This window comes from Salmo salar, chromosome ssa18 (genome assembly GCF_905237065.1).
Source record: "Salmo salar chromosome ssa18, Ssal_v3.1, whole genome shotgun sequence".
Taxonomy (NCBI): domain Eukaryota; kingdom Metazoa; phylum Chordata; class Actinopteri; order Salmoniformes; family Salmonidae; genus Salmo; species Salmo salar.
This window is the reverse complement of record NC_059459.1, coordinates 79,666,987-79,692,911: the sequence shown is the minus strand read 5'-3', so window position 1 is coordinate 79,692,911 and position 25,925 is coordinate 79,666,987. Positions and strand designations below refer to the sequence as shown.

The window sequence follows — 25,925 nt, the reverse complement described above, 5'->3', positions numbered from 1 at the left end:
CCAACCCCTCTCTCTCTCTAACCCCTGCCCTGTCCAACCCTCCTCTCTCTCTCTCTCTCTAACCCCTGCCCTGTCCAACCCCTCTCTCTCTCTCTAACCCCTGCCCTGTCCAACCCTCCTCTCTCTCTCTCTAACCCCTGCCCTGTCCAACCCTCCTCTCTCTCTCTCTAACCCCTGCCCTGTCCAACCCCTCTCTCTCTCTCTAACCCCTGCCCTGTCCAACCCCTCTCTCTCTAACCCCTGCCCTGTCCAACCCCTCTCTCTCTCTCTAACCCCTGCCCTGTCCAACCCCTCTCTCTCTCTCTCTAACCCCTGCCCTGTCCAACCCCTCTCTCTCTCTAACCCCTGCCCTGTCCAGCCTCTCTCTCTCTCTAACCCCTGCCCTGTCCAACCCCTCTCTCTCTCTAACCCCTGCCCTGTCCAACCCCTCTCTCTCTCTAACCCCTGCCCTGTCCAACCCCTCTCTCTCTCTAGCCCCTGCCCTGTCCAGCCTCTCTCTCTCTAACCCCTGCCCTGTCCAACCCCTCTCTCTCTCTCTCTAACCCCTGCCCTGTCCAACCCCTCTCTCTCTCTAACCCCTGCCCTGTCCAACCCGTCTCTCTCTCTAATCCATGCCCTGTCCAACCCCTCTCTCTCTCTCTAACGCCTGCCCTGTCCAGCATCTCTCTCTCTAACCCATGCCCTGTCCAACCCCTCTCTCTCTCTCTAACCCCTGCCCTGTCCAACCCCTCTCTCTCTCTCTAACCCCTGCCTTGTCCAACCCCTGTCTCTCTCTCTAACCCCTGCCCTGTCCAACCCCCCCCCTCTCTCTCTCTAACGCCTGCCCTGTCCAACCCCTCTCTCTCTCTAACCCCTGCCCTGTCCAACCCTCCTCTCTCTCTCTCTCTCTAACCCCTGCCCTGTCCAGCCCCTCTCTCTCTCTCTAACCCCTGCCCTGTCCAACCCTCCTCTCTCTCTCTAACCCCTGCCCTGTCCAACCCCTCTCTCTCTCTAACCCCTGCCCTGTCCAACCCCCCCCTCTCTCTCTCTCTAACCCCTGCCCTGTCCAACCCCTCTCTCTCTCTCTAACCCCTGCCCTGTCCAACCCCTCTCTCTCTCTCTAACCCCTGCCCTGTCCAACCCCTCTCTCTCTCTCTCTCTCTCTAACCCCTGCCCTGTTCAACCCCTCTCTCTCTCTAACCCCTGCCCTGTCCATTCTATCTCTCTCTCTCTCTAACACCTGCCCTGTCCAACCCCTCTCTCTCTCTAACCCCTGCCCTGTCCAACCCCTCTCTCTCTCTAAAACCTGCCCTTTCCAACCCCTCTCTCTCTCTCTCTAACCCCTGCCCTGTCCAACCCCTCTCTCTCTCTCTAACCCCTGCCCTGTCCAACCCCTCTCTCTTTAACCTCTGCCCTGTCCAGCCCCTCTCTCTCTCTCTAACCCCTGCCCTGTCCAACCCCACTCTCTCTCTAACCCCTGCCCTGTCCAACCCCTCTCTCTCTCTCTAACCCCTGCCCTGTCCAACCCCTCTCTCTCTCTCTCTAACCCCTGCCCTGTCCAACCCCTCTCTCTCTCTAACACCTGCCCTGTCCAACCCTCTCTCTCTCTCTCTAACCCCTGCCCTGTCCAACCCCTCTCTCTCTCTCTAACCCCTGCCCTGTCCAACCCCCTCTCTCTCTAACCCCTGCCCTGTCCAACCCTCTCTCTCTAACCCCTGCCCTGTCCAACCCCTCTCTCTCTCTAACGCCTGCCCTGTCCAACCCCCTCCTCTCTCTCTCTAACCCCTGCCCTGTCCAACCCCTCTCTCTCTCTAACCCCTGCCCTGTCCAGCCCCTCTCTCTCTAACCCCTGCCCTGTCCAACCCCTCTCTCTCTCTCTCTCTAACCCCTGCCCTGTCCAACCCCTCTCTCTCTCTAACCCCTGCCCTGTCCAGCCTCTCTCTCTCTAACCCCTGCCCTGTCCAACCCCTCTCTCTCTCTCTCTCTAACCCCTGCCCTGTCCAACCCCTCTCTCTCTCTCTCTAACGCCTGCCCTGTCCAACCCCTCTCTCTCTCTCTCTAACCCCTGCCCTGTCCAACCCCTCTCTCTCTCTAACCCCTGCCCTGTCCAACCCCTCTCTCTCTCTAACCCCTGCCCTGTCCAACCCGTCTCTCTCTCTAACCCATGCCCTGTCCAACCCCTCTCTCTCTCTCTAACGCCTGCCCTGTCCAGCCTCTCTCTCTCTCTAACCCCTGCCCTGTCCAACCCCTCTCTCTCTCTAACCCCTGCCCTGTCCAACCCCTCTCTCTCTAACCCCTGCCCTGTCCAACCCCTCTCTCTCTAACACCTGCCCTGTCCAACCCCTCTCTCTCTCTCTCTAACCCCTGCCCTGTCCAGCCCCTCTCTCTCTCTCTAACCCCTGCCCTGTCCAACCCTCCTCTCTCTCTCTAGCCCCTGCCCTGTCCAGCCTCTCTCTCTCTAACCCCTGCCCTGTCCAACCCCTCTCTCTCTCTCTCTAACCCCTGCCCTGTCCAACCCCTCTCTCTCTCTAACCCCTGCCCTGTCCAACCCGTCTCTCTCTCTAATCCATGCCCTGTCCAACCCCTCTCTCTCTCTAACGCCTGCCCTGTCCAGCATCTCTCTCTCTAACCCATGCCCTGTCCAACCCCTCTCTCTCTCTCTAACCCCTGCCCTGTCCAACCCCCTCTCTCTCTCTAACCCCTGCCTTGTCCAACCCCTGTCTCTCTCTCTAACCCCTGCCCTGTCCAACCCCCCCTCTCTCTCTCTAACGCCTGCCCTGTCCAACCCCTCTCTCTCTCTAACCCCTGCCCTGTCCAACCCTCCTCTCTCTCTCTCTCTCTAACCCCTGCCCTGTCCAGCCCCTCTCTCTCTCTCTAACCCCTGCCCTGTCCAACCCTCCTCTCTCTCTCTAACCCCTGCCCTGTCCAACCCCTCTCTCTCTCTAACCCCTGCCCTGTCCAACCCCCCTCCTCTCTCTCTCTAACCCCTGCCCTGTCCAACCCCTCTCTCTCTCTCTAACCCCTGCCCTGTCCAACCCCTCTCTCTCTCTCTAACCCCTGCCCTGTCCAACCCTCTCTCTCTCTCTCTCTAACCCCTGCCCTGTTCAACCCCTCTCTCTCTCTAACCCCTGCCCTGTCCATTCTATCTCTCTCTCTCTCTAACCCCTGCCCTGTCCAACCCCTCTCTCTCTCTAACCCCTGCCCTGTCCAACCCTCTCTCTCTCTCTCTCTAACCCCTGCCCTGTCCAACCCCTCTCTCTCTCTAACCCCTGCCCTGTCCAACCCCTCTCTCTCTAACACCTGCCCTGTCCAACCCCTCTCTCTCTCTCTCTAACCCCTGCCCTGTCCAACCCCTCTCTCTCTCTCTAACCCCTGCCCTGTCCAACCCCTCTCTCTCTAACCCCTGCCCTGTCCAACCCCTCTCTCTCTCTGCTGCCCTGTCCAACCCCTCTCTCTCTCTAACGCCTGCCCTGTCCAACCCCTCTCTCTCTCTCTCTCGAACCCCTGCCCTGTCCAACCCCTCTCTCTCTCTAACCCCTGCCCTGTCCAGCCCCTCTCTCTCTAACCCCTGCCCTGTCCAACCCCTCTCTCTCTCTCTCTCTAACCCCTGCCCTGTCCAACCCCTCTCTCTCTCTAACCCCTGCCCTGTCCAGCCTCTCTCTCTCTAACCCCTGCCCTGTCCAACCCCTCTCTCTCTCTCTCTCTAACCCCTGCCCTGTCCAACCCCTCTCTCTCTCTCTCTCTAACGCCTGCCCTGTCCAACCCCTCTCTCTCTCTCTCTAACCCCTGCCCTGTCCAACCCTCTCTCTCTCTAACCCCTGCCCTGTCCAACCCCTCTCTCTCTCTAACCCCTGCCCTGTCCAACCCCGTCTCTCTCTCTAACCCATGCCCTGTCCAACCCCTCTCTCTCTCTCTAACGCCTGCCCAGTCCAGCCTCTCTCTCTCTCTAACCCCTGCCCTGTCCAACCCCTCTCTCTCTCTAACCCCTGCCCTGTCCAACCCCTCTCTCTCTCTAACCCCTGCCCTGTCCAACCCCTCTCTCTCTCTCTCTAACCCCTGCCCTGTCCAACCCCCCTCTCTCTCTCTCTAACCCCTGCCCTGTCCAACCCCTCTCTCTCTCTCTCTCTCTCTAACCCCTGCCCTGTCCAGCCCCTCTCTCTCTCTAACACCTGATCCTCTCCCATAACCCCTAACCCCTGATCAACATGAACTAGTCCCTACACCCACACTAACTAGTCCCTACTAACTAGTTCATACACCCACACTAACTAGTCCCTACATCGACACTAACTAGTCTTTACATCCATTAATATGTATCTCTATCTCTACTGCTTCCTCTCTCTTTCACTCCATAATGGATGATATTAGTGGACAAAGAGCAGACTGTTTGCAGTAGGCTTTGTGAACTCACTCACTCACACACACACACCCTCCCTACCTCCCTCCCTCTCTCTGCCTCCCTCCCTCTCTGTCTGCCTCCCCCCCTCTCTGTCTCCCTCTCTGCCTCCCTCTCTCCCTTCCTCCCTCCCTCGCTCTGCCAGACTGTCTGTGTATAGAACAATGGTTGGATGTTTCCATGTGACAGGTCATAGAATGCTGGCTGCCTGGCTATCATGGTGTATGTGTGTGTACTGTGATCTTTGTGTGTGTGTGTGTGTGTGTGTGTGTGTGTGTGTGTGTGTGTGTGTGTGTGTGTGTGTGTGTGTGTGTGTGTGTGTGTGTGTGTGTGTGTGTGTGTGTGTGAGGAGAATTCCAAACAGTTGAGTTCCCCCCATGCCTGCAGGCTTACTGATTGACCCCAGAGGAATACACCCATGTCACTACCTACTCCCCTCTCTCTCTACCTCGGTGTTCTATTCTAAACGTCACTGTTCAGGAGTTCTGTTCTCTAAGTGAGGCTACTGTACAATGTGTTCTGGAGTTCTGTTCTCTAAGTGAGGCTACTGTAGAATGTGTTCTGGAGTTCTGTTCTCTAGGTGAGGCTACTGTAGAATGTGTTCTGGAGTTCTGTTCTCTAGGTGAGGCTACTGTAGAATGTGTTCTGGAGTTCTGTTCTCTAGGTGAGGCTACTGTAGAATGTGTTCTGGAGTTCTGTTCTCTAAGTGAGGCTACTGTAGGATGTGTTCTGGAGTTCTGTTCTCTAGGTGAGGCTACTGTAGAATGTGTTCTGGAGTTCTGTTCTCTAGGTGAGGCTACTGTAGAATGTGTTCTGGAGTTCTGTTCTCTAAGTGAGGCTACTGTAGAATGTGTTCTGGAGTTCTGTTCTCTAAGTGAGGCTACTGTAGAATGTGTTCTGGAGTTCTGTTCTCTAAGTGAGGCTACTGTTGAATCGGTGGAATCTATACATTTCCAGTTGTGTAGTGTATCATTCTACAGACATAAACTAACTCAGACACTGCATGAATACGCAGAAGGGAGACAGTACAGCCTGGTCTCATAGACTAGACTTCACAAAGTAAATGTACATCCGGGATACTCAAATGAGTATGATATGTTACGTTTGGTATGGTTACATAAGACAGATGGTTACTTAAGGTAACGAGAAATGATAGTGGTTGGTCAGGGTGGATGGGTGTATAACCCAAAGGTTGCGAGTTTGAAACTACTCACAGACAACTTTAGCATTTGAGTTAATTGGCAACTTTTCAACAACTTGGTACTTTTTAGCTACTTTGCAACTACTTAGCATATTAGCTAACCCTTCCCCTAACCCTTTTAGCTAACCCTAACCTTAACCCTTTTAGCTAAACCCTTACCCTAATCTAACTCCTAAACCTCACCTTAACCCTAACCCCTAGCCTAGCTAACAATAGCCAGCTAGCTAATGTTAGCCACCTAGCTAGAATTCCAAACATATCATACTAAAGGTAGTGTCTCGGATTTACGTACAGAATAATACAAAAATGCTCTGAGACCAGGTTGGACAGTAGCACATCTTTACTGATGTCACTTTGTAAAGATGGTTCTCCCTTTTCTTTACCTTCACATTTCTCTCTCCTAACTGTGTAACCCCTGTGTAAGAGAAACGCTAGCTGTTCTATGTGAGGTTCAACATTAACAACCATTATCTCTGTCAGATTACTCTCACTTTCTCATGATAGGGTCATTACATATACCTGACAGGCTGGAGAAATGTTCAACACCATAGTGGTCTCAAAACTCATCACTAAGCTAAGGACTCTGGGACTAAACACCTCCCTCTGCAACTGGATCCTGGACATCCTGAATTGGCCGCCCCCAGGTGGTAAGGGTAGGCAACAACACATCTGCCACGCGTATCGTCAACACTGGGGCCCCTCAGGGATGTGTGCTTAGTCCCCTCCTGTACTCCCTGTTCACCCACGACTGTGTGGCCAAGCACGACTCCAACACCATCATTAAGTTTGCTGACGACACAACAGTGGTAGGCCTGATCACTGACAACGACGAGACAGCCTATAGGGAGGAGGTCAGAGACCTGGCAGTGTGGTGCCAGGACAACAACCTCTCCCTCAATGTGAGCAAGACAAAGGAGCTGATCGTGGACTATAGGAAAAGGAGGGCCGAACAGGCCCCCATTAACCCCGACGGGGCTGAAGTGGAGCGGGTCGAGAGTTTCTAGGACCTTTTGGTCCTAGCGCCAAGTCTAGGACCAAAAGGCTCCTTAACAGCTTCTACCCCCAAACCATAAGACTGCAGAACAATTAATCAAATGGCCACCCGAACTATTTACATTGTAATGTAATTTTCTTGGGTTACTTTTTTTCTTCACTTTATTTAGTAAATATTTTTTTAACCATATTTGGTTGGTTAAGGGCTTGAAAGTAAGCATTTCACAGTAAGGTCTACACCTGTAGTATTCGGCGCATGTGATAAATAGCATTTGATTTGATTTGATGATTGAGTCATTACATATACCTGATAGGTTGGTGACATGTTTAACTTTCCTCCATCTCTCTCTCCCTCAATTTCAATTTAAGGGCTTTATTGGCATGGGAAAAATATGTTTACATTGCCAAAGCAAGTGAACTGGTGTAACCGATGTGAAATGGCTTGTTAGTTAGCGGTGGTGCGCGCTAATAGCGTTTCAATCGGTGACGTCACTCGCTCTGAGACCTGAAGTGGGTTTCCCCTTGCGTTGCAAGGGCCGCGGCTTTTGTGGTGCGATGGGTAACGATGCTTCGGTGGGTGTCAGTTGTTGATGTGTGCAAGTGTCCCTGGTTCGAGCCCGGGTTGGGGCAAAGAGAGGGACGGAACCTACACTGTTACACTGGAACAACAAAAAGAGAACAGTAAATATTATACACTCAAACACAAGTTCCAAAAGAATTAAAGACATTTCAAATGTCATATTATGTCTATATACAGTGTTGTAACGATGTGCAAATAGATAAAGTAAAAAAGGGAACATACATAAACATGGGTTGTATTTACAATGGTGTTTGTTCTTCACTGGTTATCCTTTTTGTTGTGGCAACAGGGAACAAATCTTGCTGCTGTGATGGCACACTGTGATATTTCAACCAGTAGATATGGGAGTTTATCAAAATTGGATTTGTCTTCAAATTTTTTGTGGCTCTGTGTAATCTCAGGGAAATATTTGTCTCTAATATGGTCATACATTTGGCAGGAGGTTAGGAAGTGCAGCTCAGTTTCCACCTCATTTTGTAGGCAGTGTGCACATAGCCTGTCTTCTCTTGAGAGCCAGGTCTGCCTACAGCGACCTTTCTCAATAGCAAGGCTATGCTCACTGAGTCTGTACATAGTCAAAGCTTTCCTTAAGTCTGGGTCAGTCACAGTGGTCAGGTATTCTGCCACTGTGTAGTCTCTGTTTAGGGCCAAATATTATTCTAGTTTACTCAGTTTTTTTGTTAATTCGTCCCAATGTGTCAAGTAATTATCTTTTTGTTTTCTCATGATTTGTTTGAGTCTAACTGTGTTGCTGTCCTGGGGGTCTGTTTGTGTTTGTGAACAGAGCCCCAGGACCAGAGCATATCTCTCTCACTCTAAATTTCAATTTAAGGGTTTTATTGGCATGAGAAATATATGGTAACGGCCTCTCTCTCTGTCTCTCTCATGATAGGGTCATTACATATGCTTGACCGGCTGGTGACAAAAGATAGATAGCGCCCCCTGTGGGTTACTTATGGTCTCTGAAGATGGTAAAATAAGACATGGCCATTATAACATTAATGTTAACCTATCATACTTTAAAAAAATTAAAAAAATAAAAATCCATAGACTCAATAAAAGTCTTATAGTGTAAACTTTTCATATAAAAGTTGAATCTCTGAGAAAAAAAAAGTCAACTCAACTGTGAGCTAAGTGACCTGAGGAGATCTCCCTTGAACAGAGGAGAGCGTCTCGGCTGTCACTGCTCACGCAAAGACTACGCCACCAACCAGGAAGTTAGAGTGGAGGAAAATCTAAACAGGGTCGTCACTAGTTACCACAGCCACAAAGTCAGAATTATTGCTAAATCCCGCCTATTTCTACAATCTGATTTTAAACCTAACCATAATCACACTGTTAACCCCGTGCTTAATTATAACCTTACATTAAGACCAAAAAAAAGTACATTTTTGTTTTCAGGAATTTTTACGATGTACCCATTTTGCCTTTGTGCGTGTGGTAATTAGTGACAACCACAAGTGTATATACATCTGTACTCCTATCCACGCTGCGATGTCTCGGAAGAAAGAGAAAGAAGAATATTACCGTTTTTTCTCGGTGACAGAACCACGCACACACGAGAAGGGACACACGGAATATAAAGTCACCGCAAGGGTCGGTTGGTCAATTCGTCTTGTCTTGTATCTTAGTAACGTTAGCCACTATGTAGCTGGTTAGCGTTAGCCATTTTAATGCATTGTTCTGACTGTCAGCAATAGTCTTGTTTATAGCTAGTTAACAGAGACGTTGTCAGGGTGTCAGGATATACTTATACAATGCATATATATGTATGTACTTTAGCTTAATAGACAGTGACAGTGGTCCATTGTCATGTCAAGCACATCTGTTAGCTTGCTAGCTAATCAATTCCAAAGGGGTATTGTTGGGAACTCGTGATTTGTTGCATGATTTGAGCATCGAAACCCCGTGACTAATACTTGACCCCTTTGGGTAGTTATACCCTCATCTCTCTACACACATCCTTCTCCTCCCACTTGCCTTCTCGCTGCTGATTAGTGTTGTGCATTCAAATCCTCCTATCCTATAAACACCTTCAAATCAAAGGTCATGTGGTTCGGTAAGAAGAGTGCCCCTCTCCCCACAGGTGTGATTACTACCTCTGAGGGTTTAGAGTTTGAGGTAGTCACCTCATACAAGTACCTGGGAGTATGGCAAGACTGTACACTGTCCTTCTCTCAGCACTAATCCAAGCTGCAGGCTAAGGTTAAATCTAGACTTGGTTTCCTCTATCATCATCGCTCCTCTTTCACCCCAGCTGCCAAACTAACCCTGATTCAGATGACCATCCTACCCATGCTAGATTATGGAGACATAATTTATAGATCGGCAGGTAAGGGTGCTCTCCAGCGGCTAGATGTTCTTTACCATTTGGCCATCAGATTTTCAACCAACGCTCCTTATATGACACATCACTCAATACTCCTCTGTAAACTGATCATCTCTGTATACCGTGACAAGACCCAATTTGATGCTTATTTATAAAACCCTCTTAGGCTTTGCTCCCCCCTATCTGAGATACCTACTGCAGCCCTCATCCTCCACATACAACTCCCGTTCTGCCTGTCACATCCTGTTAAAGGTCGCCAAAACACACACATCCCTGGGTCGCTCCTCTTTTCAGTTAACTGCAGCTAGAGACTGGAATGTGCAGCAAAAACCGCTCAAACTAGACAGTTGTATCTCTTCATTCCAAGACTCAATCATGGATGCTCTTACTGACACTCGTGGCTGCTTCGTGTGATGTATTGTTGTCTCTACCTTGCCCTTTGTGCTGTTGTCTGTGCCAAACAATGTTTGTACCATGACTTGCCTAGTTAAATATAAAAACAGGAAGTTCATGCTATAAATGTATTCGATGTAAATGCGGTGCACACATCACTATGTTTACTTTTGATGAATCACCCTTGTCCTTTCCTTCCATCTGTCTCTCTCCCTCTTGCTTCCTTTGCTCCTCTTCTCCCTCCATCCCATTGACCCATTCTACCATCTCTTTCTACCTCTCTCTCGTGCTCTCGCACTCTCTCTCTTCCTGTCTCTCGCTCTAGTTTGTCTCCAAGCGTCATCCAGAGGACGTCAAGGAGGTGATAGTATGGAGGAGGTACAGTGAACTGAAGAAGCTATATGGAGAGCTGTCCTACACACACAGAAACCTGTTCAGGAGACAGGAGGAGTTCCCTTCGTTCCCTGGCTCTCAGCTCTTTGGTATGACCCAGTTAAAGTGATACTCCAGAACTTTTGCATAATTTCAGCCAGTAGTTGTGCTCGAGCCAAAACGGGTCCCCGTTTTTTGTGTGCTACATTCTCCGTTTCGTATGATATGTTACGTCCTGATTTTTTTTTTAAATTTCTAAAATGTTTTGCAATTCGGATGATATGTTACGAATTTGTTGTGCTTAAGATCCCGGACTGCATCTTTAATCAATTAATCAGTCAATCAATTAGTATATCAGTCATTCTAATATAAAAAAAGTAAAAATTCATCTCTCTCTCTCAGGTAGGTTTGATGAAGGGGTGATCGAGGAGAGGAGGAGTGCAGCTGAGGCCATGCTACTATTCACCACCAATATCCCTGCTCTCTACAACAGCCCTCAGCTAAAGGACTTCTTTAGGGTGAGAAACATAGAAATAAACAAGCAGGCATACACACACAAGGGTTTCCTTCCGTTAGCTGGCAATTGCCGGCCAAAATGACAGGGAGAAAAAAAAAAAATCCCATTGAAAAAACGATCCTTTTTATTCATTGATGGAAGTACCAGTCATTGGAAACACATTTGATCGTTATGTTTATCGGTCTATAGGCAAGTCAGTTATGAACAAATTCTTATTTACAATGAGTTGTTGTGCTAAACCAAACATTAGGAACACCTTCCTAATATTGAGTTGCACCCCCCCCCTCCACTTTTGCCCTCAGAATAGCCTCAATTTGTCGATGAATGGACTTTACAAGGTGTCAAATGTTCCACAGGGATGCTGGCCCATGTTGACTCCAAATTCTTCCCACCATCATGTCAAGTTGATTAGATGTCCTTTGGGTGGTGGACCATTCTTGATACAAATGGGGAAAATGTTGAGCGTGGAAAAACCCAGCAGCGTTGCAGTTCTTGACAGAAACCAGTGCGCCTGGCACCTACTTACCATACCCTGTTCAAAGGCACTTAAATATTTTTTTACTTGTCCATTCTCCCTCTGAAGGGAACACATACACCATCCATGCCAGTTCTCTCAAGGCTTAAAAATCATTCTATGATGCTTAGAATTCCATTTTGCCTAAATGGCACCAAAAAAATGTATCCCGTTTTTTATTTTACCATTACAATCTGTTCGTCGGACGAAACTGGACAAAAAATAAAAAACTTGTGTAAAAAGTTAACATCCGCACCCCGATGGCGTAAACTGTGCGTAATGAGAAAGTAGGGAAAAAATGAACATTTCTGATCTAGTGATCGATGACAACTGAGCTCGCTGCCCAGACTTACATAATTAGAAAGAAGAGATTCTCATGATATAAAATGTCATCTGACTTGAAAAAAATCCAAATATACACATTGTGAGAGATTTGGCGAAATAGACAGTCATGCCTATATTTCCCTAATAGGAAACAATAGGACGACCTCAGAGTTCCATGAGTATTTTTGTTGTTGTTTACATTTTGACTATAAATAACGAGAGCAGGTCTCATTGCCAACTATAGCGAAGCTGCCATTGTGACATAGTACAACAAAATGGGATTAGAACGTTCGGAAGGTGAGTTGGTGCCACAGTGCTCAATAGAACTAATAGGAGCTGGCAGGGTGACAAATGCCCTAAAATGTAATAGTAAAGTAAACTCTCTCTACCCATCTCTCCCTCTCCTCTCTCTCTCTACCCATCTCTCCCCCTCCTCTCCCTCTCTCTAACCATCTCTCCCCCTCCTCTCCCTCTCTCTAACCATCTCTCCCCCTCCTCTCCCTCTCTCTAACCATCTCTCCCCCTCCTCTCTCTCTCTACCCATCTCTCCCTCTCCTCTCTCTCTCTACCCATCTCTCCCTCTCCTCTCTCTCTCTACCCATCTCTCCCTCTCCTCTCTCTCTCTACCCATCTCTCCCTCTCCTCTCTCTCTCTACCCATCTCTCCCTCTCCTCTCTCTCTCTACCCATCTCTCCCTCTCCTCTCTCTCTCTACCCATCTCTCCCTCTCCTCTCTCTCTCTACCCATCTCTCCCCTCTCCTCTCTCTCTCTACCCATCTCTCCCCCTCATCTCCCTCTCTCTACCCATCTCTCCCCCCTCCTCTCCCTCTCTCTACCCATCTCTCCCCCCTCCTCTCTCTCTCTACCCATCTCTCCCCCTCCTCTCTCTCTCTACCCATCTCTCCCCCTCCCTCTCTCTCTCTCTCTCTACCCATCTCTCCCCCCTCCTCTCCCTCTCTCTACCCATCTCTCCCCCCTCTCTCTCTACCCATCTCTCCCCCCCTCTCTCTCTACCCATCTCTCCCCCTCCCTCTCTCTACCCATCTCTCCCTCTCCTCTCTCTCTACCCATCTCTCCCTCTCCTCTCTCTCTACCCATCTCTTCCCCTCTCTCTCTCTCTCTACCCATCTCTTCCCCTCCTCTCTCTCTCTACCCATCTCTCCCCCTCCTCTCTCTCTCTCTCTACCCATCTCTCCCCCTCCTCTCTCTCTCTCTCTACCCATCTCTCCCCCTCCTCTCTCTCTCTCTCTACCCATCTCTCCCCCTCCTCTCTCTCTCTCTCTACCCATCTCTCCCTCTTCTCTCTCTCTACCCATCTCTTCCCCTCCTCTCTCTCTCTCTCTACCCATCTCTCCCCCTCCTCTCTCTCTATCTCTCCCCCTCTCTCTCTCTCTCTCTCTCTCTCTCTCTACCCATCTCTCTCTCTCTACCCATCTCTCTCTCTCTACCCATCTCTCTCTCTCTACCCATCTCTCCCCCTCCTCTCTCTCTCTCTACCCATCTCTCCCCCTCCTCTCTCTCTCTCTACCCATCTCTCCCCCCTCCTCTCTCTCTCTCTACCCATCTCTCCCCCTCCTCTCTCTCTCTCTACCCATCTCTCCCCCTCCTCTCTCTCTCTCTACCCATCTCTCCCCCTCTCTCTCTCTCTACCCATCTCTCCCCCTCTCTCTCTCTACCCATCTCTCCCCCTCTCTCTCTCTACCCATCTCTCCCCCTCTCTCTCTCTACCCATCTCTCTCTCTACCCATCTCTCCCCCTCCCTTCTCTCTACCCATCTCTCCCCCTCCCCTCGCTACCCCTCTCTCCCCTAGGGTGGAGAGGTGATCAGGCCGTTAGACCCCTCTCCTCTCTCCTCCTCCACCCCCCTCCCTCCCCCCCTCATCCCCCTACCACAGCGTCAAGGCTCAGACTGTGAACCAGCGGCGGAGGAGGAGGGGACCGAGGCCCCTATCCAACCCCAGAAGTTGGGCCTTTCACTGGGCACGGATCTAGTCGAGCCTGAGGTTGCAGCTGAGGCCTATAGTGAGATGGGGGGTTGTCCTACTCCAGTGGCAGTAACACCTACAGCTGAGGAGGAGGAGGAGGAAGAGTTAACGGACCTTCCTGATCTACCCGGTGATCTGAAGCTAGACGACAGAGGTAGAGGAACGCACAACACACCGAGCAAATTTTTTTAAAATTTTTTAAAATTTATTTTTTAATTTATTTTTTCATTATTTTTTATCTTAGATATTTTTATTTTTCATTTTTTTAAACAACTAATTGACAGACGTTGGTTAAATGATTTTAATGCCATTTTCATTCTGTTTTCTTCTGAAATCAATGTGCACATTGTACAGTTTCTCTAGAGATAAATCAGATCAAGCCCAAACTGTGCAATGTATGTTGGGAGTTGTAGTTTCCAACAGGCCAATATTTGATATAGTTCAGCGTAGAAATCAGCAGAAACGCAGCAGAAAAGTCTGCAGCTCTATAGTCAAAAGTAGCATCCTCCTTTTCTCGTCTACTTTCTCTGCAATCAACTGGAAACACAGGAGGAGTTGAAAGCATTATGGTATAGCTTAGTGGTTAGAGCATTGGGCCAGTAACCTGAAAGGTTGCTGGGATCGAATCCCCGAGCTGACAAGTTAAAAATCTGTCATTCTGCCCCTGAACAAGGCAGTTAACCCCACTGTTCCCCGGGCGCCGTGGATGTTGATTAAGGCAGCCCCACCCCGCACCTCTCTGAATCAGGGGGGTAAATGCAGGAAAACACATTTCAGTTGAATCCATTTAGTTGTACAGCTGACTAGGTATCCCCCCCCCCCTTCCCCCCCCTCTTTCCTAGTGATGGTGGAAAACTATCTATACAGTAACATTTACATTTGAGTAAATTAGCAGACACTCTTATTCCAACTTACAGTTAGTTCATTCACATTAAGATAGCTAGGTGAGACTCCCACATCTCGGTCATATCCCAATGTTATTTTAATATGACCTATATGACCTATGATAATATGGTACCGTGAGGTCCATGGTAAATCCCAACCCCTAGTATAGCCCACTGCATTCCTGTTCTTTCACATCTGTGCAGATGAACGACAGGAGACGAGGAGAGGAAGCCACTTCAAGGTCCTCCTGCCAAAATGTCAAAAACAGTAGCTGTCATGTGGCTGTCTCTCTTGATGTCCTGGACATTTTGTCAGCTGTGGCTGTTGAGATGTTCTTCGTGCTCTCTTCCCTAGTTCTTACTCCGTTCCAGCCCTGCGTCCTCAGAACAGACCAATCGCAGTCTCAGGAGGAGTTTGATTCGCTGTTCGATTCTGTGATGCGGGAGGAGCCTACAGAGGAAGTACCGCCCCCTCCTCTCTCCGACAACGACCTCGCCATCTTCGACCCCTGTGCTAAAGAAGGTCAGAGGTTACACACGCACACACCTACACACACACACACACACACACACACACACACACACACACACACACACACACACACACTACTACAATCAAGTGCCACCACAGATATGTCACTTTTTAAAACCACTTTTTATCCAGCTACAGGAAACAGCAACATTACAGCAATATTACAAAACCACAGCAACATGACACAATAGGGAAATTACACTCACTCTCTGTCACACTATCACTGTCACTCTCTATCACACTTATCCATCTCACTGTCTATCACACTGTCTATCACACTATCACTCTCTATCTCACTCTCTATCTCACTCTCTATCTCACTCTCTATCTCACTCTCTATCTCACTCTCTATCTCACTCTCTATCACACTGTCTATCACACTGTCTATCACACTGTCTATCACACTGTCTATCACACTGTCTATCACACTGTCTATCACACTGTCTATCACACTCGCACTCTCTATCACACTCGCACTCTCTATCACACTCGCACTCTCTATCACACTCGCACTCTCTATCACACTCGCACTCTCTATCACACTCGCACTCTCTATCACACTCGCACTCTCTATCACACTCACACTCTCTATCACACTAATTAAAAAAATTAATCTCTCCAGAAATAAGTCTCTCACTGTTCCCGCCTGTTCTAGAACCCCCTCAACTCCCAGCTGTGCCCTGGACACCATATGTAAATTGATTGCCCCCCCCCATCTATCTTCAGAGTTCGTTCTGTTAGGTAACCTAAACTTGGATATGCTTAACACCCCGGCAGTCCTACAATCTAAGGTAGATGCCCTCAATCTCACACAAATTATCAAGGAACCCACCAGGTACAACCCTAAATCCGTAAACATGGGCACCCTCATAGATATTATCCTGACCAACTTGCCCTCCAAATACACCTCTGCTGTTTTCAATCAGGATCTCAGCGATCACTGCCTCATTGCCTGCATCCGCTATGGGTCTGCGGTCAAACGACCACCCCTCATCACTGTCAAATGCTCCCTAAAACACTTCTGCGAGCAGGCCTTTCTAAACGACCTGGCCCGGGTATCCTGGAAGGATATTGACCTCATACCGTCAGTAGAGGATGCCTGTTTTTTTTTTTTAAATGCCTTCCTCTCCATCTTAAATAAGCATGCCCCTTTCAAGAAATTTAGAACCAGGAACAGATATAGCCCTTGGTTCACTCCAGACCTGACTGCCCTCGACCAGCACAAAAACATCCTGTGGCCGACTGCACTAGCATCGAATAGTCCCCGCGATATGCAACTGTTCAGGGAGGTCAGGAACCAATACACGCAGTCAGTCAGGAAAGCTAAGGCTAGCTTTTTCAAGCAGAAATTTGCATCCTGTAGCTCTAACTCCAAAACGTTTTGGGACACTGTAAAGTCCATGGAGAATAAGAGCACCTCCTACCAGCTGCCCACTGCACTGAGGATAGGAAACACTGTCACCACTGATAAATCCACAATAATCAATAATTTCACTAAGCATTTCTCTATGGCTGGCCTCCTGGCTACCCCAACCCCGGCCAACAGCTCCACACCCCCTGCAGCTACTTGCCCAAGCCTCCCCAGCTTCTCCTTCATACAAATCCAGAGAGCAGATGTTCTGAAAGAGCTGCAAAACCTGGACCCGTACAAATCAGCTGGGCTAGACAATCTGGACCCTCTCTTTCTAAAATTATCCGCCGCCATTGTTGCAACCCCTATTACCAGTCTGTTCAACCTCTCGTATCATCCGAGATCCCTAAAGATTGGGAAAGCTGCCGCGGTCATCCCCCTCTTCAAAGGGGGTGACACTCTAGACCCAAACTGTTACAGACCTATAGCTATCCTGCCCTGCCTTTCTAAAGTCTTCGAAAGCCAAGTTAATAAACAGATCACTGACCATTTCGAATCCCACTGTACCTTCTCCGCTGTGCAATCCGGTTTCCGAGCCGGTCATGGGTGCACCTCAGCCACGCTCAAGGTATTAAACGTTATCATAACCGCCATCGATAAAAGACAATACTGTGCAGCCGTCTTCATCGACCTGGCCAAGGCTTTCGACTCTGTCAATCACCACATTCTTATCGCCAGACTCAACAGCCTTGGTTTTCTAATGACTGCCTGGCCTGGTTCATCAACTACTTCTCTGACAGAGTTCAGTGTTTCAAATCGGAGGGCCTGTTGTCCGAACCTCTGGCAGTCTCTATGGTGGTACCACAGGGTTCAATTCTCGGGCCGACTCTTTTCTCTGTATATATCAACGATGTCGCTCTTGCTGCGGGTGATTCCCTGATCCACCTCTACGCAGACGACACCATTCTGTATACATCTGGCCCTTCTTTGGACACTGTGTTAACAAACCTCCAAACGAGCTTCAATGCCATACAACACTCCTCCCGTGGCCTCCAACTGCTCTTAAACGCTAGTAAAACTAAATGCATGCTTTTCAACCGATCGCTGCCCGCACCCGCCCGCATGACTAGCATCACTACTCTAGACGGTTCTGATTTAGAATATGTAGACAACTACAAATACCTAGGTGTCTGGCTAGACTGTAAACTCTCCTTCCAGACTTGCAGTGAGGGAAAAAAATATTTGATCCCCTGCTGATTTTGTACGTTTGCCCACTGACAAAGAAATGATCAGTCTATAATTTTAATGGTAGGTTTATCTGAACAGTGAGAGACAGAATAACAACAACAAAAAACAGAAAAACACATGTCAAAAATGTTATAAATTGATTTGCTTTTTAATGAGGGAAATAAGTATTTGACCCCCTCTCAATCAGAAAGATTTCTGGCTCCCAGGTGTCTTTTATACAGGTAACGAGCTGAGATTAGGAGCACACTCTTAAAGGGAGTGCTCCTAATCTCAGCTTGTTAGCTGTATAAAAGACACCTGTCCACAGAAGCAATCAATCAATCAGATTCCAAACTCTCCACCATGGCCAAGACCAAAGAGCTCTCCAAGGATCTCAGGGACAAGATTGTAGACCTACACAAGGCTGGAATGGGCTACAAGACCATCGCCAAACAGCTTGGCGAGAAGGTGACAACAGTTGGTGCGATGATGAGCAAATGGAAGAAACACAAAAGAACTGTCAATCTCCCTCGGCCTGGGGCTCCATGCAAGATCTCACCTCGTGGAGTTGCAATGATCATGAGAACGGTTAGGAATCAGCCTAGAACTACACGGGAGGATCTTGTCAATGATCTCAAGGCAGCTGAGACCACAGTCACCAAGAAAACAATTGGTAACACACTACGCCGTAAAGGACTGAAATCCTGCAGCGCCCGCAAGGTCCCCCTGCTCAAGAAGGAACATATACATGCCCGTCTGAAGTTTGCCAATGAACATCTGAATGATTCAGAGGACAACTGGTGAAAGTGTTGTGGTCAAGAACACCATCCCCACCGTCAAACATGGCGGTGGAAGCATTATGCTTTGGGGGCGTTTTTCTGCTAAGGGGACAGGACAACTTCACCGCATCAAAGGGACGATGGCCCGTCAAATCTTGGGTGAGAACCTCCTTCCCTCAGCCAGGGCATTGAAAATGGGTCGTGGATGGGTATTCCAGCATGACAATGACCCAAAACACACGGCCAAGGCAACAAGGGAGTGGCTCAAGAAGAAGCACATTAAGGTCCTGGAGTGGCCTAGCCAGTCTCCAGACCTTAATCCCATAGAAAATCTGTGGAGGGAGCTGAAGGTTTGAGTTGCCAAACGTCAGCCTCGAAAACCTTAATGACTTGGAGAAGATCTGCAAAGAGCAGTGGGACAAAATCCCTCCTGAGATGTGCGCAAACCTGGTGGCCAACTACAAGAAATGTCTGACCTCTGTGATTGCCAACAAGGGTTTTGCCACCAAGTACTAAGTCATGTTTTGCAAAGGGGTCAAATACTTATTTCCCTCATTAAAATGCAAATCATTTTATAACATTTTTGACATGCGTTTTTCTGGATTTTTTTGTTATTCTGTCGCTCACTGTTCAAATAAATCTACCATTACAATTATAGACTGATCATTTCTTTGTCAGTGGGCAAACGTACAAAATCACCAGGGGATCAAATACTTTTTTCCCTCACTGTATGTTAAGCATCTCCAATACAAAATTAAATCTAGACTCGACTTCCTATTTCACAGCAAAGCCTCCTTCACTCACGCCGCCAAACATACCTTCGTAAAACTGTCTTATCCTACCGATCCTCGACTTCGGCGATGTCATTTACAAAATAGCCTCCAACAATCTACTCAGCAATTTGGATGCAGTCTATCACAGTGCCATCCGTTTTGTCACAAAAGCCCCATATACTACCCACCACTGCGACCTGTACGCTCTCGTTGGCTGGCCCTCGCTACATATTTGTCGCCAGACCCACTGGCTCCAGGTCCTCTATAAGTCTTTGCTAGGGAAAGCTCTGTCTTATCTCAGCTCACCGGTCACCATAACAACACCCACCCGTAGCACGCGCTCCAGCAGGTATATCTCACTGGTCATCCCCAAAGCCAACACCTCCTTTGGCCACCTTTCCTTCCAGTTCTCTGCTGCCAATGACTGGAACGAATTGCAAAAATCGCTGGAGTTAGACTTATATCTCCCTCACTAACTTTAAACATCAGCTAACCGATCACTGCAGCTGTACACAGCCCATCTGTAAATAGCCCATCCAATCTACCTACCTCATCCCCATATTGTTTTTATTTACTTTTTTGCTCTTTTGCCCACCAGTATTTCTATCTGCACATCTATCACTCCAGTGTTCATTTGCTGAATTGTAATTACTTCGCCACTATGGCCTATTTATTGCCTTACCTCCTCACGCCATTTGCACACTGTATATAGACTTTTTCTATTGTGTTATTGACTGTATGTTTGTTTATTCCATGTGTAACTCTGTGTTGTTGTTTGTGTCGCCCTGCTTTGCTTTATCTTGGCCAGGTCGCAGTTGTAAATGAGAACTTGTTATCAACTGGCCTACCTGGTTAAATAAAGGTGAAATAAAAAATAAATAAAATAAAACTCTATCAATTCAATTCAAGGGCTTTATTGGCATGGGAAACATATGTTAACATTGCCAAAGCAAGTGAGGTAGATAAACAATACAAATTAACAAACATTTAACACATATAAGTTCCAAAAGAATAATGACATTACAAATAATATATATATATATATATATACAGTGTTGTAACGATGTACAAAAGGGAAAATAAATATGTGTTGTATTTACAATGATGTTTGTTCTTCACTGGTTGACCTTTTCTTGTGGCAACAGGTCACACATCTTGCTGCTGTGATGGCCCACTGTGGTATTTCTATCACTCTCTATCACACATTCACACTCTATCACTCTCTGTCACTCAGACACCCTTAACAGTTTCTACCCCCAAGCCATAAGACTCCTGAACAATTAATCAAATGGCCACCGGACCATTTACATTGACCCCCCCCCTTTGTTTGTTTGTTTTGCTTTTACACTGCTGCTACTCGCTGTTTATTATCTATGTGTAGTTTCCCTGTATATAGCCTCGTTATTTTTGTGTTCATTTTAGTTTTTACTTTAGTTTATTTAGTAAATATTTTCTAAACTCTATTTCTTGAACTGCATTATTGGCTTGTAAGGAAGCATTTCACTGTAAGGTCTACTACACCTGTTGTATTCAGCATTTCACTGTAAGGTCTACTACACCTGTTGTATTCAGCATTTCACTGTTAGGTCTACTACACCTGTTGTATTCAGCATTTCACTGTAAGATCTACACCTGTTGTATTCAGCATTTCACTGTTAGGTCTACTACACCTGTTGTATTCAGCATTTCACTGTTAGGTCTACTACACCTGTTGTATTCAGCATTTCACTGTAAAGTCTACTTACACCTGTTGTATTCAGCATTTCACTGTAAGGTCTACTACACCTGTTGTATTCAGCATTTCACTGTGAGGTCTTACACCTGTTGTATTCAGCATTTCACTGTTAGGTCTACTACACCTGTTGTATTCAGCATTTCACTGTAAAGTCTACTTACACCTGTTGTATTCAGCATTTCACTGTAAGGTCTACTACACCTGTTGTATTCAGCATTTCACTGTAAGGTCTACTACACCTGTTGTATTCAGCATTTCACTGTAAGATCTACACCTGTTGTATTCAGCATTTCACTGTTAGGTCTACTACACCTGTTGTATTCAGCATTTCACTGTTAGGTCTACTACACCTGTTGTATTCAGCATTTCACTGTAAAGTCTACTTACACCTGTTGTATTCAGCATTTCACTGTAAGGTCTACTACACCTGTTGTATTCAGCATTTCACTGTGAGGTCTACACCTGTTGTATTCAGCATTTCACTGTTAGGTCTACTACACCTGTTGTATTCAGCATTTCACTGTAAAGTCTACTTACACCTGTTGTATTCAGCATTTCACTGTAAGGTCTACTACACCTGTTGTATTCAGCATTTCACTGTAAGGTCTACTACACCTGTTGTATTCAGCATTTCACTGTAAGGTCTACTACACCTGTTGTATTCAGCATTTCACTGTAAGGTCTACTACACCTGTTGTATTCAGCATTTCACTGTTAGGTCTACTACACCTGTTGTATTCAGCATTTCACTGTAAGGTCTACTACACCTGTTGTATTCAGCATTTCACTGTTAGGTCTACTACACCTGTTGTATTCAGCATTTCACTGTTAGGTCTACTACACCTGTTGTATTCAGCATTTCACTGTAAGGTCTACTACACCTGTTGTAATCAGCATTTCACTGTAAGGTCTACTACACCTGTTGTATTCAGCATTTCACTGTAAGGTCTACTACACCTGTTGTATTCAGCATTTCACTGTAAAGTCTACACCTGTTGTATTCAGCATTTCACTGTAAGGTCTACTACACCTGTTGTATTCGGAGCATGTGATAAATAACATTTGATTTGAAGTCTGTAGCTCAATAGACAAAAGTAGCATCCTCTCCTCATCTACTTCATCTGGAAACACCAGGAAGGGTTGAAAGCATTATGATATAACTTAGTGATACTGTACAAATACAGTCATTTCATCTTTTCTTCCTGTTCTTTTCATTACTAATTTCTCTTGCCCAGACCAACCGAGAGCATCACACGACCAATCAGAACTTCTGTCGCTGCCCTTGACCAATCCGGACGGCGGGGAGGTGGGCTATCTGAAGCAGGCAGCCAATGAGCTCACAGCTGCGATGGAAAGCGAGAAGGAGGGAGAGTACAGTACAGCCATACAAAAATACAAGACAGCTGTGGATTTACTCATCACTGGAGTTAAAGGTGAGATGGAGGGAGGGTGAGGGATGGATGGATGGAGAGAGTGAGGGATGGAGAGAGAGAGAGTGAGGGATGGATGGATGGATGGATGGATGGATGGATGGAGAGAGAATGAGTGAGAGAGAGGGCGAGTGAGAAAGAGGGTGATATGCTTATCACAGGAGGACAGGTTAAAAGCATCTGCCTGCTTCCCATCTGAAACAGTTTGTACATATATTATGAGGTTTTGTAGGTTTTTTTTTCCAGCTGTTTTCATGCACACGGTTTTATCTCGATACAAGCAGGAGTTCGCTAGTCGAAGTCTACGCTCCTTTTTCCCCTGTGATTGGTCAACAGTAGGGTTTCAACGAGGCACAACTCGTTTTCATGCACATCTTATTCATTGAGAAATACCAAACCTAGTTAGTCCGACTAAGAACTCCTCGGCAATAATGTCAATTCTGATGAAGTGTATACTGGCTACGGCACCTCAAGCTAAACTCTTTTAAAGGAGTTCAGACGTTCACTTCTAGGATCTAAACCCAGCCCTGGTATGCAGAGTTCTGCTAGGAGCTAAACCCAGCCCTGGTATGCAGTGTTCTGCTAGGAGCTAAACCCAGCCCTGGTATGTAGTGTTCTGCTAGGAGCTAAACCCAGCCCTAGTATGCAGTGTTCTGCTAGGAGCTAAACCCAGCCCTAGTATGCAGAGTTCTGCTAGGAGCTAAACCCAGCCCTGGTATGCAGTGTTCTGCTAGGAGCTAAACCCAGCCCTGGTATGCAGTGTTCTGCTAGGAGCTAAACCCAGCCCTGGTATGCAGTGTTCTGCTAGGAGCTAAACCCAGCCCTAGTATGCAGTGTTCTGCTAGGAGCTAAACCCATCCCTAGTATGTAGTGTTCTGCTAGGATCTAAACCCAGCCCTAGTATGTAGAGTTCTGCTAGGAGCTAAACCCAGCCCTAGTATGTAGTGTTCTGCTAGGCGCTAAACCCAGCCCTAGTATGCAGTGTTCTGCTAGGCGCTAAACCCAGCCCTAGTATGCAGTGTTCTGCTAGGAGCTAAACCCAGCCCTAGTATGCAGTGTTCTGCTAGGCGCTAAACCCAGCCCTACTATGTAGACGCCTTACTGTGAGAGGAAGGGAGAGAGAGGGAGGAGTGGGTTAGAGAGACCCATGTAGGTACTATATTGGTAGTGGAGAGGGCTGAGGACCTTCCTCTCTCCCTTTTCACTTCTCTGTCTAAAGTCCTTACCTTTTATCTCTCTCTCTCTCTCTCTCTCTTTTATCTCTTTCTTTCTCTCTCTCCTCCCTCTCTCTCTCTCTCTCTAGGAGATCCAGACCCACAACGTAGAGGCTCAGTAAAGAGAAGAACTGCTCAGTATCTGGAACATGCAGAGACACTACTCACACTACTTACCTCCACACACACCTCGCAGGACCAGGATGCTTAAACACACACACACACACCCACACTGCGGAGAAGGACTCGTAAACACACACTCCTTAATACACTCAGGATCAATAGACCAACTGGAGTGTTGAATAACCAATAGCACCACTTACACACACCTCCCTCCCTACCTCTCTCTTAAAACCACAGGAGGTTGGTGGCACCTTAATTAGGGAGGACGGGCTTGTGGTAATGACTGGAGTAAATGGAATGGTGTCAAATACATCAAACGTTCGGTTTCCATGGTGTTTCATTCCATTCCCTCTGTTCCAGACGTTATTATGAGTCGTCTTCCCCTCAGCAGCCTCCTATTGCTTAAAAAACACACACACACACACACACACACACACACACACACACACAAAGAATCACATCCCTGTTGCTTTTATATCAGTGGGAAATCTGGAATCAACTGTCAAATATTTGAATCTGATTCCCCTTAATGAACAAGACACTGGCTTGCTTCCCAAAAGGCACCCTATTCCCTATATAGTGCACGGCTTTTTAGCAGGGCCGATAGGTGAACACTAGGGCTCTAGGGCTCTGCTCTAAAGTAGTGCACTATATAGGGAATAGGGCTCTGGGCTATATAAGGAATATGGTTCCTTTTTCCGCTTAATTTATCTTCCTAAAGTCTTTTAAGGTATTAATAATATTGTGTTTTTCTACACTACACATGCATTCGTTAATTGTTTTCATAAATCAATCAATACAGCCGATACAGTGTATGCAATCTTGTCATCGTCCGAGTTGTGCTTTGGTGGTTGTTGTTATACCTGTGTGGCTAGGAGTTTTTCCATTTGACCTCACCAGGAAGAACTCTAGTTAGGTTATTTATCAGTCGGGGGTCAATTCCATTTTAATTCAGACAATTAAGGAAGTAAACTGAATATTCACATTTTTGGAATTCCGAATTTGTTTACTTCCTGAATGAATTGAATTAGAAATGGAATTGACCCCGAGCCTGTTGGTCTATAATACAGAATGGATACAGTATATTGCTCTCCTTGAAGCCAGTTCCACTGCATTTTCTAATTGATTTCCTCTAATCAGGGACTGATTTAGACCTAGGACAGCAGGTAGGAATTACCAGGTAGATGAGAAACCCTACCAGGTCCGGAGCCAACTGGTTAAGAGTACAGTTGAAGTCTGAAGTTTACATACACCTTAGCCAAATACATTTAAACTCAGTTTTTCACAATTCCTGACATTTAATCCTAGTAACAATTCCCTGTCTTAGGTCAGTTAGGATCACCACTTTATTTTAAGAATGTGAAATGTCAGAATAATAGAGAGAATGATTTATTTCATCACATTCCCGGTGGGTCAGAAGTTTACATGCACTCAATTAGTATTTGGTAGCATTGCTTTTAAATTGTTTAACTTGGGTCAAACGTTTCGGGTAGCCTTCCACAAGCTTCCCACAATAAGTTGGGTGAATTTTGGCCCATTCCTCCTGACAGAGCTGGTGTGACTGAGTCAGGTTTGTAGGCCTCCTTGCTTGCACACGCTTTTCAGTTCTGCCCTCAAATGTTCTATAGGATTGAGGTCAGGGATTTGTGATGGCCACTCCAATACCTTGACTTTGTTGTCCTTAAGCCATTTTGCCACAACTTTGGAAGTATGCTTGGGGTCATTGTCCGTTTGGAATACCCATTTGCGATGAAGCTTTAACTTCCTGACTGATGTCTTGAGATGTTGCTTCAATATATCCACATCATTTTCCCCCCTCATGATGACATCTATTTTGTGAAGTGCACCAGTCCCTCCTGCAGCAAAGCACCTCCATAACATGATGCTGCCACCCCCGTGCTTCACGGTTGGGATGGCGTTCTTCGGCTTTTTCCTCCAAACATAACGATGGTCATTATGGCCAAACAGTTCTATTTTTGTTTCATCAGACCAGAGGACATTTCTCCAAAAAGTACAATCTTTGTCCCCATGTGCAGTTGCAAACCGTAGTCTGGCTTTTTTATGGTGGTTTTGGAGCAGTGGCTTCTTCCTTGCTGAGCGGCCTTTCAGGTTATGTCGATATAGGACTCGTTTTACTGTGGATATAGATGCTTTTGTACTTGTTTCCTCCAGCATCTTCACAAGGTCCTTTGCTGTTGTTCTGGGATTGATTTGCACTTTTCGCACCAAAGTACGTTCATCTCTAGGAGACAGAACGCGTCTCCTTCCTGAGCGGTATGACAGCTGTGTGGTCC

At 47.0% G+C, this 25,925-nt stretch overlaps 1 protein-coding gene across 1 annotated transcript; it reads left to right on the top strand.

Annotated features, from left to right (window-relative positions):
• Positions 1–8,399: 8,399 nt before the first annotated feature.
• On the top strand, positions 8,400–24,451 carry snx15 (sorting nexin 15). The gene is made up of 7 exons (XM_014156765.2): positions 8,400–8,745; positions 10,197–10,353; positions 10,646–10,761; positions 13,410–13,737; positions 14,823–14,990; positions 22,100–22,297; positions 23,598–24,451. Exons 1-7 carry the CDS (start codon positions 8,644–8,646, stop codon positions 23,717–23,719), a joined length of 1,191 nt encoding a protein of 396 aa, XP_014012240.1. The 5' UTR covers positions 8,400–8,643; the 3' UTR covers positions 23,720–24,451.
• Positions 24,452–25,925: the final 1,474 nt, after the last annotated feature.

What these genes read in the sequence shown, in the direction of transcription:
- snx15 (XM_014156765.2), top strand. Translation starts at nt 8,644, where the DNA reads ATGTCTCGGAAGAAAGAGAAAGAAGAATATTACCGTTTTTTCTCGGTG. An exon ending in AATATAAAGTCACCGCAAGG is followed by an intron (nt 8,746 to 10,196) that starts GTCGGTTGGTCA and finishes CTCTCGCTCTAG; the next exon opens with TTTGTCTCCAAGCGTCATCC. An exon ending in AGCTAAAGGACTTCTTTAGG is followed by an intron (nt 10,762 to 13,409) that starts GTGAGAAACATA and finishes TCTCTCCCCTAG; the next exon opens with GGTGGAGAGGTGATCAGGCC.